Raw genomic sequence first — 14270 nt, forward strand, 5'->3', positions numbered from 1 at the left:
CAACAGTCACAAGCTACTGGGAAGATCATTCTGGGGATATTGACAAAGCGGCTGTGTTTTATATCACTGAATCACTTTCAACGCTCAAATACACAAGGGGAAAGCTGGTGCAGATGACACAACAGGTCCCATTCTCCGTGGTTATCAAAACCATCAGTCAGTGATGTGTGACGTGTGCTGTGTGATCCGTGTTCCAGCCCGAACACCATAATGCATGGCGGAAATAATCACAAGTTCACAAAGCCATCTCAGTCAGCCTGTACTGTAGCTGTCCTCAAATCTACAGCTGACAACAATTTTCTATTGTAGCGAAACCTTCCTACTTCCGCAACTGTAATTTTGAGTTTGTGAATTAATTGAGCTTCCTGATTGTGTCAGTGCGTATTTCATCAATGTCATCAGGTTCCCTCCGGTCGATGCTGCAACATGGACTGGAGGTGTGGCTTTCCGTCGTTACATTCAGGACAACAAGCCTACATGATATGATTCACATAACCCAGTAATTCTATGTACTGTAGCTCACCTCGCACGGAATAAAGTTCAGTCTGGATCTGATAAAGCAGAGGTAGAACATCCCTAGCCCTGAGGTTAACCACATGGAATCAACCAAGCTGGACCACCTGATCCATTATGAATGAGTGAATATGGTTCTACGCTGCTTTTAGCAATATTCCAGCAATATTCCAGCAATATCACTGCGGGGGAACCGGATTTATGCCTCTCACATTGTAACCATTTGGGGATTCAAACCCAGGTCTTCAGCTTGATGAACAAATGCTTTAACCACTAGGCTACCCCCCCCCACCTGATGCATTATGTCTTTGTACGACAGTATAGGGTGTTGGGACATATATGCCGGGAGAGAGAGAGAGAGAGAGTCACGACAGTACAGGGTGTTGGGACATATATGCCGGAGAGGGAGAGAGAGAGAGAGAGTATAAGGCTGACAGTATAGGGTGTTGGGACATATATGCCGGGAGAGGGAGAGAGAGAGAGAGTACGACAGTACAGGGTGTTGGGACATATATGCCGGGAGAGGGAGAGAGAGAGAGAGTACGACAGTACAGGGTGTTGGGACATATATGCCGGGAGAGGGAGAGAGAGAGAGAGTACGACAGTATAGGGTGTTGGGACATATATGCCGGGAGAGGGAGAGAGAGAGAGAGATGTTAATTGAGTTTCAAGGTCTGTATGTTAAATTAAACACGATAATAACAAATAAGGGATGCTACAATTTTCCTCTAGACAATTTCAGATAATATACAATTATAGACTGGTGATGCAGTCAATACCTGTTTTTATGGACCCGCGAAAAGCAATATTGACCTTGGACTTCGTCGGTATAGACCGAATTCGCCAGTCTATAATTGTTTTATTATGTAATTACCGAAAAAAAGCTTCTAAAATCCCAAACATGTCCATTTAGTCAGGAAAAGTAATGTTATTTTCACTAGAAACCAATAACGTTATGTCAACAATGCTGTGACATGTAAACAATAGAATGGCGTCATAGCTTGACGTGAATGACGTCATAGCTTGACGTCATAGTAACTCAGGTCAATATGACTTTTGGTCGGACCTGGGTTGGAGTCTATATGCTTTTCTGTCGACGGTCACGTGACCGCCTCTCTACCAATCAGGTAGCCCGAAAACTATGCTTGCATAATAATATAAGTTGTTCACTGGTCTCGAGGGGGACATGGGTTGATGTACCCTCGATGTTTGTTTATGTTCCCTGAGCCCGAAGGAACCAGTACATAAAGAAACATTGAGGGTATATCAACCCATGGGCCCCGAGGAACCAGTGAACAACGATATATCTTACGAACACCTCAATGGTAATTGTGAACTGTCTTGTTCTGATCAGATGTACATAGCATCATAAATCAATTACATTATTGTTATGTTCTACAAATACAATATTTCTAAACTGAGTAACCAACGGTCAGATGTTTACAACATGGTGTTCACCTTCAACACTATTACATGAACTACAGAGGGCATTCTCATCATAATCTTTACACCTCTATGAACATTCTGAATTCCAAAAGATTATATCCACTGCCAAGTTTTAAAAGGATTTTCTGTACATGTTATCAGTATTTAATAAATATTAAATATAATATAAATAAGCAGTGACTTAAATGAAGTGTAACATACAAGAGATTGTTTACTAACAATAGAAAAATGCCAAATCCCGGATAGTTTCCCTCATTGTGTAGAGAGGTTTATAATTTAAATATGATCACCTACTTGTGAAATACTGGCTGTACCAAAGCCAATCTAAGCACTAAATATCCAACATGAGTACCCCAGTTTGGATATCTGTGTTCACATGTGTGTCTTAAATTTAAATAACACTGAACAGGGTATCATCTGGGTGGTATTGATATCGAGAGTAACCAATATTTAATGCATTTTACATACTTGACATGCAATAGAAATCTCTCATATTCTCCATATACAACTGCATTTGGTAACCTGCAACTAATGTTCAAAACAAATTTACTGAACTTCCTGCGCTATACATTTCTAACCCTGAATCATCACTGGGTTGACGTGGCAGGAAATTCCCAAAGGTGACTTGAGGAAAGCTGAAAGTGGTGCAGGTTTTTATGTTTACTACTTTGTAGAAAACAACAAACTTCATAGCTCATTCATACTGACAGATACAAGGCAAATCTGAGATGCAAACTCCATGATTTTTCCATCATTTCTCAAGACAAATGTTGCATTTTCAAGACACAGCACTATATGTCCTAGGGTATTTTGATACCTTTAAACATATATTACTGTGACTGAAATAAAACAATATGTTAAATCTGACCTCCCATCTCCCAGCTGTCCACTCACCTGTCATCATGCTAAGATGACATAATACAAATGAAACATCAAGTGAAGCCATGTTTCTTTGACTCTTTAACTATCTTCAGACACACATGTTGATGGCTGCCATTACCCTTGTAGTACTCTTAAGATGCACAGTTTGGTTACATAAAAACAAGAGTATTCCATGATTTTTCTATGATTTCATCCATTTTATCTAATTCCATGCTTTGTCCAAGACTGGAAAATGGGGTGTGAAATGTCCAGGTTTTCCCGTCTTGTGGGGACCCTGATGTAAGTGAGTTTGGCTTAACACTGAGTTTAATTGTATTCCACTTGTATTCCAGTATTGTATGTAGCTCTGCACAGTGACCACCAACAACTGCAGCCCCAGGCTTCTGAATTTGGATCAGGTACAATTTTAATGCATGGAAACAAAAAAGGAGGGTTTGGTAAAAATTTCAAACTCTAAAAGGGATGGTGTTAAATCAAATACAATAGTACATCAAAAACAAGAACGTACTGGGTGTGAAATCCAATCAAGCTCAGTCTTTGACAATCACCCTGGGGGCCTGTGTTTCTAGCCTCCTGTAGTCATGTACAATTATTGTCACTCAACTACCAGGACCACAGGACAACATATACAACTTTATATATTTAAATTTTCATTGTGTTCATTTCAATTCCTGAATTTGATAGCCTGAACTGGCAGGGGCGGATGCAGCTTTTTGAGAAAGGGGGTGCACACTATTGAGAAAGGGGGTGCACACTTCATTTTACCCGAAGTTTCAATGGTCATTCAATGGTCAATAGGGGGGTGCGCACCCCTGCAAAAAAACCCCTCTGTATCCGCCTATGACTGGTCATGGGTTATTTGCATTCATTTCCCAAAGAGCATAAAAAATTAACCCACACCCATCAAAGGGGACTATTTTCACCACTACAGCTTGTCAGGGAATCCAATCTAGTCGAGGGAATTGTCTCAGTTTGTTGGTCTGACTGTTGTAGTTCTTCAACCTTTTACAGTGACTGACAGGTCTTGTGTATTTTTATGCTTCTCTTCATTGATTGGCTACTGACTGTGTGGTTTTGTGCATAAATTAAACAATCACCTGATGCATGTTACACCACAGTATGTATTCTTTGGCCTAGAAAGTACCCCATTTTGACCAATCTTGAAATGTCTTTCTGCTTTGATTTTACTTATTATTTTTATGACACTATTGTAGATATCATATCTTCTTTGTTGTCTAAATCAATATTAGTATTGACTGTGTATTTTTACAGTTCGTTGAAGTAAGTCTAAAAAAAAATATGCAAACTTTTTATGCGACCCATACCTGAATGAACCGTAAATACAGTCAATCCTTAACACAATTAAACAGTTTACACCTAATATATGAATCTGAGCATGAAAAAGAAAAGAAATTAAATATTCAGGAGTTGAAAATAAGTTTTCAAGCACATCTACCACAGGAGCTAAATTTTAAAATAGAATAACCACATGCACACATAGTTTCAGCATAAGGGAGCCAACATGCTAGAGAGAAGCTGGGTCTACCAGCAAATGTCTGAATGTAAACACAGGGAATATGGCACCACTTCGGTACACCCTCATCATCTGACTACAGTCTGTGCCGCTACACTTATATCATGCCACGTTCATGGGTCACTAATGGTGGGATGGGCAGCCACACACGGGATGGGGATGGGCAGCCACACACGGGATGGGGATGGGCAGCCACACAGGGTTGGGATGGGCAGCCACACACAGGATGGGGATGGGCAGCCACACACTGGATGGGGATGGGCAGCCACACACGGGATGGGGATGCTCCCAGGTGTCATGGATATTACAGATCATCATAAAACAAGCTCACTTGTGCTTGGTGAAAACCAGTTTTCTGCCGTTTGATAACAACAATGACAAGATGATGTGGGCAATTGTCAGGGAGTCCTATTACTTGCAACTTCTAGAATGCCTCTCAAACAGTTCAGTCCTCACATCAACCTATCCTTGATCCCTAACACTGACACACAAGATCATCACTATGCTACCTACGTTCAGACAGAGCTACAATCTCATCTCCACGGTTTCTGGTCTTCAAGGGAAGAATACTGTGTGTTTTTCCGTAGCCTTGTTTCCTCCTCACCTGAGAGAGGGAGCTGCTGCCACTCAACCATTACAACATGGCAGCCTGTGACAACTGGCTGGTGTCAATGGTGTATTCTCTAGTTACACAACAGTAGAGCAACATGATGTGGAAGTACACTGTCATTCACAACAATAACACTAGGCTGCATGCTTCGGGGGGTAAGGAATGTCAACATAATGACTTCACTCGCTGTGATGAAAGGTGCTCAGTATCCTAACTACATCTCTCACTGAGCGTGAATATTCCTCATCTCACAGAGTACAAAACATCAGAGGAAGGTACTGAGGGAGGAGTTATGTGAGGATGGGTGGTGTACTGAGGGAGAAGTTACATAAGGATGGGTGGGGTACTGAGGGAGGAGTTACATGAGGATGGGTGGGGTACTGAGGGAGGAGTTACATGAGGATGGGTGGGGTACTGAGGGAGGAGTTACCTGTGGATGGGTGGTGCACTGAGGGAGGAGTTATGTGAGGATGGGTGGTGCACTGAGGGAGGAGTTTTGTGAGGATGGGTGGGGTACTGAGGGAGGAGTTATGTGAGGATGGGTGGGGTACTGAGGGAGGAGTTACATGAGGATTGGTGGGATACTGAGGAGTTATGTGAGGATGGGTGGGGTACTGAGGGAGGAGTTATGTGAGGATGGGTGGGGTACTGAGGGAGGAGTTACCTGTGGAGTGGTGGGGTACTGAGGGAGGACTTATGTGAGGATGGGTGGTGCACTGAGGGAGGAGTTATGTGAGGATGGTGGGGTACTGAAATGGAGTTATGTGAGCATGGGTGGGGTACTCAGGAGGAGTTAGGTGAGGATGGGAGGGGTACTGAGGAGGAGTTATGTGAGGATGGGTGGGGTACTGAGGGAAGAGTTACCTGTGGATGGGTTACTGAGGGAGGAGATACTTGTGGATGGGTGGTGCAGTGAGGGAGGAGTTATGTGAAGATGGGTGGTGCACTGAGGGAAGAGTTATGTGAGGATGGTGGGGTACTGAAATGGAGTTATGTGAGCATGGGTGGGGTACTGAGGAGGAGTTACGTGAGGATGGGAGGGGTACTGAGGAGGAGTTATGTGAGGATGGGTGGGGTACTGAGGGAGGAGTTATTTGAGGATGGGTGGGGTACTGAGGGAGGAGTTATGTTAGGATGGGTGGGGTACTGAGGGAGGAGTTACCTGTGGATGGGTGGGGTACTGAGGGAGGACTTATGTGAGGATGGGTGGGGTTCCTGAGGGAGGAGTTATGTGAGGATGGTGGGGTACTGAAATGGAGTTATGTGAGCATGGGTGGGGTACTGAGGAGGAGTTAGGTGAGGATGGGTAGGGGTACTGAGGGAGGAGTTATGTGAGGATGGGTGGGGTACTGAGGGAAGAGTTATGTGAGGATGGTGGGGTACTGAGGAGGAGTTATTTGAAGATGGGTGGGGTACTGAGGGAGGAGTTATGTGAGGATGGGTGGGGTACTGAAGAGGAGTTATTTGAAGATGGGTGGGGTACTGAGGGAGCAGTTATGTGAGGATGGGTGGTGCACTGAGGGAAGAGTTATGTGAGGATGGGTGGGGTACTGAGGAGGAGTTATTTGAAGATGGGTGGGGTACTGAGGGAGGAGTTATGTGAGGATGGGTGGTGCACTGAGGGAAGAGTTATGTGAGGATGGTGGGGTACTGAAATGGAGTTATGTGAGGATGGGTGGGGTACTGAGGGAGGAGTTACATGAGGATGGGTGGCGTACTGAGGGAAGAGTTATGTGAGGATGGGTGGGGTACTGAAGGGAAGAGTTATGTGAGGATGGGTGGGGTACTGAGGGAGGAGTTATGTGAGGTGAGGTGGGCGGTGTACTGAGGCAGGAGTTATGTGAGGATGGGTGGGGTACTGAGGGAGGTGTTATGTGAGGATGGGTGGGGTACTGAGGGAGGAGTTATGTGAGGATGGGTGGGGTACTGAGGGAGGAGTTATGTGAGGATGGGTGGGGTACTGAGGGAGGAGTTATGTGAGGATGGGTGGGGTACTGAAGGAGGAGTTACATGAGGATGGGTGGGGTACTGAGGGAGGAGTTATGTTAGGATGGGTGGGGTACTGAGGGAGGAGTTTAATGAGGATGGGTGGTGCAGTGAGGAGAGATAGATTTGAGGTAGTGCTTCAGCTGGTTGTACCACCTACCCAACATAGTGAATATCTTGGTTCCATTTGAGATGAGATCAGGAACTGTTGGATGTCTTCTCATGTGAATGCAGATTCTAGATTGGAAGGTTTCAGGACTATAACCCCAAATGTAGGTCCAGAGACTCCATGACATCTGTTGTTTCAAGATGTTGCAGTTCAGATTTGACTTTCTGTCTCATGAGGTATTTGTCTGTGTCTGGGTGTCTGGTCCCTTTTAAGAGAGTTGGTTCTACACATATTCTGCTCCACCAGACTTACATAAACATTACTGTTTAGAGCTGACCCATAAATATTCTACACACATTTTCCCACTATCATACAATTTTTCACGACTGTGATGTTTTAGCTTCACTGGTCCAACACATAAGTAAACAAATGCACCATGCTTTTACCTCGCCTGCAGCAGATGAGTCAGTTGAGCTAAAATTCAGCATTGGTAATGTGGCTGGGTGATATAATATCAGTTTAGTTTGGCTTTGGTTGGAAACATGCAGTGAGAGATGAGAGGTACAGTATGTGACAGCTGAGAGAGTTAGATTCTCTGAATGCTTCACCCAGTAAGAAATGAGAGGTACAGTATGTGACAGCTGAGAGAGTTAGATTCTCTGAATGCTTCACCCAGTGAGAGATGAGAGGTACAGTATGCGACAGCTGAGAGAGTTAGATTCTCTGAATGCTTCACCCAGTAAGAGATGAGAGGTACAGTATGTGACAGCTGAGAGAGTTAGATTCTCTGAATGCTTCACCCAACTATAATGACTGAATACACAGTTTTCATCTGTATTGTGGTCATGAAATGTGAGTGGTGAGATCTGCCTCCCCATTTGGTCATAGTAACTAACAGACTACAACATTCACTCTCGTTTCATATCAAAGTATGTTCCACATGTTATCAGTATTCCTCTCAGTGGCTTCACATGACAAGAAGCTTGTTTGAACCTAAGCATGTTGATAGCTTGGAGTGACTTTGTGTATACATAATAGGTGTAACTCGCTCAGTAAAAGCTGCTTTCAGGCCATACTTCTTCAAAGTAAGAGCAAGGTCATGGTGAGGGAAGTAAGAACTCTGGGGGATAGGTTGAGAAGTTCAATTTCCAGGATGTCAACCCCCAGTCTTACTAGTCCCACTCAACCTCATTCTTCATTGTGAACCTGTACATAAGTGCAACATTCCCGCAGCTTCCAAGGCAGATAGGCACAACAGGATTGTCTCCCCTTGATCCATAAACCACAAGCTTGCACCATTTTAAGAGTGTTTCAGTCAACCTAGTCAACGAGCCTGACCACCCGATCCCGTTAGTCGCCTCTTATGACAAGCAAGGGTTACTGAAGATCAATTCTAACCTGGATCTTCATGGGTCTGTTCTGAATAAACTGTTCAAACTGAGTAGAAGTGTATTTGTTCTCACGTGAGTACTGGATGGTGACCCTCTCTCTCTCCACCCCATGGGTTGCCCGGGGCAGACTGTACAGTGAGATGAACAGGGTGTTGGACATGGCGGCGCTGTAGCGAAGACAGTGACTGAACCACACGTGCTGTAACAGACCAGACTTAGGCTATAGAAAACTTAATATGGCCATGACATATTGGAAGAAAAACACACAAAACTTATTAATATACTGTGCCAGAAAATACAATAGTTGAAGAATATACTAAGGTGTGCTGTACAATACACTAACCACTTTGTTCCCTGTACATCGTCCACCAACACACCACATATTACCTATACACTGTCCACTACGTCTCAACACATTACCTGTATATCGTCCACCAACACACCACATATTACCTATACACTGTCCACTACGTCTCAAGATGTTACCTGTACATCGTCCACCAACACACCACATATTACCTGTACACTGTCCACTACGTCTCAACACATTACCTGTATATCGTCCACCAACATACCACATATTACCTATATACTGTCCACTACGTCTCAACACATTACCTGTACATCGTCCACCAACATACCACATATTACCTATACACTGTCCACTACGTCTCAACAAATTACCTGTACATCGTCCACCAACATACCACATATTACCTATATACTGTCCACTACGTCTCAACACATTACCTGTATATCGTCCACCAACATACCACATATTACCTATATACTGTCCACTACGTCTCAACACATTACCTGTACATCGTCCACCAACATACCACATATTACCTATACACTGTCCACTATGTCTCAACACATTACCTGTATATCGTCCACCAACACACCACATATTACCTATACACTGTCCACTACGTCTCAACACACTACCTGTATATCGTCCACCAACATACCACATATTACCTATACACTGTCCACTACGTCTCAACACATTACCTGTATATCGTCCACCAACATACCACATATTACCTATATACTGTCCACTACGTCTCAACACATTACCTGTATATCGTCCACCAACATACCACATATTACCTATATACTGTCCACTACGTCTCAACACATTACCTGTACATCGTCCACCATGGTCCAGTTGACAGCAGACAGATTGAAGTGGTAGCATTCTATAGGGTGATTGATGGGGTGTACTTCAAGGAGGAAGCCTTTCACTGCTCTGTAGGAATCTGGAAACAAGTTCCACAATATGACATCCATGTTTTGTTTTTTTAATTTCTAAATACTGACACACAATATGTTTTGGGGGTGACTGGACCCAGATTATCCCTAATCTGAATTGTAAACCAAAAGTCACTGGTTCTTTAATCTAATTGGTTGAAAAACATGATCGAATGGTATTCGATTCACGGAAATTGCAAGACTATTCACTGCGTATTGACAAGTACAAATATCACACACAATTGTATTATTGCGTCGTCAGCAGTGGTGACGTCATTCAAATCATATTGTGACGTAAAGTCGGAATGACGACACAAATGAGCAGTTCCAGATGCTACCATGGGCACCAGCTGAAACAGCCAGCTGATGACACTTCACTGCTGTACCCGTACTCGATGTCAAGGAGAGCAGACACTAAAACCCATGGTGTACTTTTGTGTTTACAATGTCGATAAACATCATGTGTTGGCCAATTTCGGGTGTTATTGAGTATTTGAAGCATGGGAATATTTCATTTGAAACCTCCGGCTAAAATCCGGCCAAATCAATTCCCGTGCTTCAAATACTCAATAACACCCGGAAACTGGCCAACATGATCTTTATCTCCTAATTCAAAGTCACAAACAATACATCACATTTATTTAATTGTACATTGATAACTTACAGCAAACAACAAATTTTGTCATTGAGATATTTTAAAGTACAAATCAAGTTTTAAGGGTTGACAGCTTAGGTCTGTATATATGCTGTATTTATATATCTCTCATGGCCTGGAGACATTTCAAAGATTGCCTACACAAGAAACTTCAAAGATCAAACTGGACTGAAGACAGAATTTGGAGTACCCATACCAATTTGGGCAGGTACATAAATGATTTTTGGAACAGCATAATGATGATTTAACATACCTGGATGCACTTATCAGCAGTGACACAGATAGCCTGAACTCAACAACAGGGACATATATATCCTGAATGAGTAAATGCTAGCACACACAAGTTAGTCAGTCTGATGAGCTACCTTGTACAGTGCCTGTGAGGTGCTTCCTATATGACGAACGGTCTACATGATTGTTGTGCTTTGATTGGCTAGAGTATGTGTATGTCTCTTTACAGGAGCCAACTCTTGAAGGGACAGAGTGAGCAAGCAAGCGAGTGAGTTTAGTTTTACACCGCTTTCAGCAATATTCCAACATCATGGCGGAGGACACCAGAAATGGGCTTCACACATTGTACCAATGTGGGGAATCGAACCCCGGACAGAGCGGTGTTGCCGATATATTTATGCTAGGTCATCACATAGTGGTAGTGGTGGCATGGACCCTTACTTTGTACCTGTTGACCAAGGCATCCATGGCAATCTGATACCGATTAAGGTGTAATAATAAACTGCAGGAGCAATGCCAAGAGATAGAGCTGCACAGTGGCAGACAATTCCCAACTTATACTTTTATCTTCCATTAGCCATTGGTCTAGAAACACATATGGTTTGATCATTATTCATCATGTTATTAGTGTTCATAAACATGTTTACATTACACATACTATTTCAATTAGTTTAAACAGTTTACAACATTAATAATAGATTTAGCACTGGCTGTGTCAAATTTGAAGGGACCTAGTTTGAGTTTATTGATGTTTGACACAACCATAACATGATGACTAAATGAGGAATACATGGGGACATGTCAAAGTACAACACTGTTTGATTGTATCATTGATACTCAATAATAATACAAAATTGTATTAGTCATATAATTTGTGAAATCTAGGTAATCTTATTTGGTAAAAGCAGATTATCTAGTAAAATTCTGAAACGTTAATCAATATATTCACACCCATTAGTTATTGCAATGTACATCATGTTCATAGAGGATTAATATTTGATTAGCTTCATCGTGAACAAATAATTATATTAATTTTTCCATCTGTAGACCAAAGAAGGACCTGAGGTGGTTCTATACTATTCAGATAACAAATGGAATAAAAGTCCCACTGAATACGAATCCTTTTCTACTTTACCCTCAAAATTAGACCCTGGGGGCTTATTCAAAGTATATATCCAAATGAAATATTTACAAGCACAGAGGAAAACTGCACGTGAACATAGACTGGAACTGGATGACAAGTAGAAATGTAGTAACCTGGGTTTAAGTACAGGGAAGAAACTGATGAGGGTTGTATGCAAGGAGCTTTGATGCTCCATTCACTCCATCAAATATGGGACACTGCAGGAGGAAATGGATACAGTGTGTGGAATAAGCTTGACTATGAGACTGGGAGATTTGATAATGCCATCGGTCTTGAATCACACACAGACTGGAGTTCTCTATCCCACTGTTGTGAAGCTCATGGGAGTGCATGCAATGCTGATCTTTTCCACACCAAAGGCTGAAAGGGTGATTTCTTCTTGTCAGGCGGGGCGGTGGGGTAGCCTAGTGGGTAAAACGTTGGCTCAACCCGGGTTTGATTCCCCAAATGGGTACAATGTGTGAAGCCCATTTCTGGTGTCCCCCAGCTGTGATGTTGGTGGAATATTGCTAAAAGCGGTGTAAAACCAAACTCACTCATTCTTGTCAGGCTGATTGTAACACAGCACAGACAGGTTGTCAGCAACCTCTAGACAGCATCGAGATAAATAATAATAATGAGAATATTTATAACGTGCCTTTTCCAGGCTAGATATCCGGCTCAAAGCTCACAATCTGATCATTACTACCCCGGATAACCCAAGTTGCCTGTTAGGCGCTAGAAGGTTAATAGTCTCATGACTTATTTCACCGGGTACCCTGGGTATCTGTATATCTTATGTACATTTTTATAATACTTGTTACTTGATTTTTCACTCAAATTCAACTAACAAAGCACAAGAAGATCAATGTGAAATACAATAAAGCTTTATTTCTTTACCCAACAACGAAAACTTTATTTATTTCCAATTTCTTATTGCATTAGTGACATTAGTATCTGGGATGGTGTCATCTCTTTGCAAACTTGTTTGCCCTCTTGCATTTCCAGCACCTTTATTTGGAGAAGCAGTTTCTGCGTCTGTAGCTCCTGTAGCTTCCGTTCTCCAGAAAGAACTTGCTGCTGCAGCTCGTACACCTTCTCACATGAACTTGGCTCCTTCCTTGTCCAGTGTGTGGAGACAGTTGTGGTCAGAGAAATGGAGGCTATAGCTGGAGTGTTGCTGGTGGAGGCTACATCTGGGGTCTAGCTGGTGGAGGCTACAGCTGAGGTCTGGCTGGTGGAGGCTACAGCTTGGGTCTGGCTGGTGGAGGCTACAGCTTGGGTCTGGCTGAAGGAGGCTACAGCTGAGGTCTGGCTGGTGGAGGCTACAGCTTGGGTCTGGCTGGTGGAAGCTACAGCTGAGGTCTGGCTGGTGGAAGCTACAGCTGAGGTCTGGCTGGTGGAGGCTACAGCTTGGGTCTGGCTGGTGGAGGCTACAGCTGGAGTCTGGCTGGAGGAGGCTACAGCTGAGGTCTGGCTGGTGGAGGCTACAGCTGGGGTCTGGCTGGTGGAGGCTACAGCTGGAGTCTGGCTGGAGGAGGCTACAGCTGGGGTCTGGCTGGTGGAGGCTACAGCTGGAGTCTGGTTAGGCGTCATCACGATGGCAGACTCGGACGTGGCCGTCTCAGCAGCTGTGTCAGTAGGGAGGGTCGCTTCACACTCCTCATCACCTGATGATGTTTATAAAATACAATACATTTTCAATCAATATCTAAACATAAAGTGATCTTGATATAAGTGTATATCATTTCTTGATAATGTTAAATGTTGAACCAACATTAATATATAATATACCTTGATATCTATGTTAGTTCAACATATAACTTGGTATGATATACATATTCCTATATGTAAATACGAAGTAATTCTCTTGAAATATTCTTTGTTTCCAATTAAATTTAAATTTTGAACGGGTACATAAGACATACCTGAAAAGCGTTAAATCTTGTATACAAGGGACAGCACTCCGTATGGCATATGTGAAAGAGTAATCTGTATAAGAGTTATCCCCCCTTGTAATGTACTCTCCATGGGGTCGTTACTCAATGCCATATGCACATGGTACTGTAAAACTATGTAAATGGATACTTTACAGTTTTTTTTGGAGAGAACCGTCCCATGATCAAGGTCAGTAACATTTATTTCAACACGTGTATGTATTTTTGTGAGCTGTCTACAGAATACTATGACAGAGCAGTATTGAAGATCTAAACAGGACGATTTATTGGCAATATTGACGAATTATTTGAATTCTTCGAGCTCCCCTTCCCATGGATGGATTTTAATTATATTCTTACTAATCATTACAGCAATAGACCTTAATTTCCTTGTCATTCTTCGATTGTTATTGAGGCAAATTAAACACAAAAGCATCTTATGAAATGTCTATATACGGTATAAATTGACGAAAACCTTATTAGCATAAACATTGCTCTGGCAACTGATGTGTAGGAAAATAAACCAAACATCAATGTGCATGTATATATCTATTTCTGATGTGAGTGATATGCAGGCCTAGGTCGTACATCACGTAACT

At 42.7% G+C, this 14270-nt stretch overlaps 1 protein-coding gene across 2 annotated transcripts in view; it reads right to left on the bottom strand.

The window, feature by feature from the left end:
- LOC124287941 (cell wall protein DAN4-like) overlaps positions 1-14270 on the bottom strand; it is an 85374-nt gene that overhangs the window by 14785 nt on the left and 56319 nt on the right. Inside the window, exons 4-5 of one of the 2 annotated variants that reach the window (XR_006901348.1) lie at positions 9618-9733; positions 8544-8670 (exon numbers count right to left, since the gene is read on the bottom strand). Coding sequence is in view for 1 of the 2 variants with exons in the window: in XM_046724436.1 (XP_046580392.1) it covers positions 12938-13404 (467 nt within the window). In the remaining variant the exon portion in view is untranslated. Of the gene's footprint in view, positions 1-8543; positions 8671-9617; positions 9734-12653; positions 13405-14270 lie in introns of those variants that run through there. The other variant, XM_046724436.1, reaches the window with a different exon arrangement.

This window comes from Haliotis rubra, unplaced genomic scaffold (genome assembly GCF_003918875.1).
Source record: "Haliotis rubra isolate DU_JTF1 unplaced genomic scaffold, ASM391887v1 Scf111, whole genome shotgun sequence".
Classification (NCBI taxonomy): Eukaryota; Metazoa; Mollusca; class Gastropoda; order Lepetellida; family Haliotidae; genus Haliotis; species Haliotis rubra.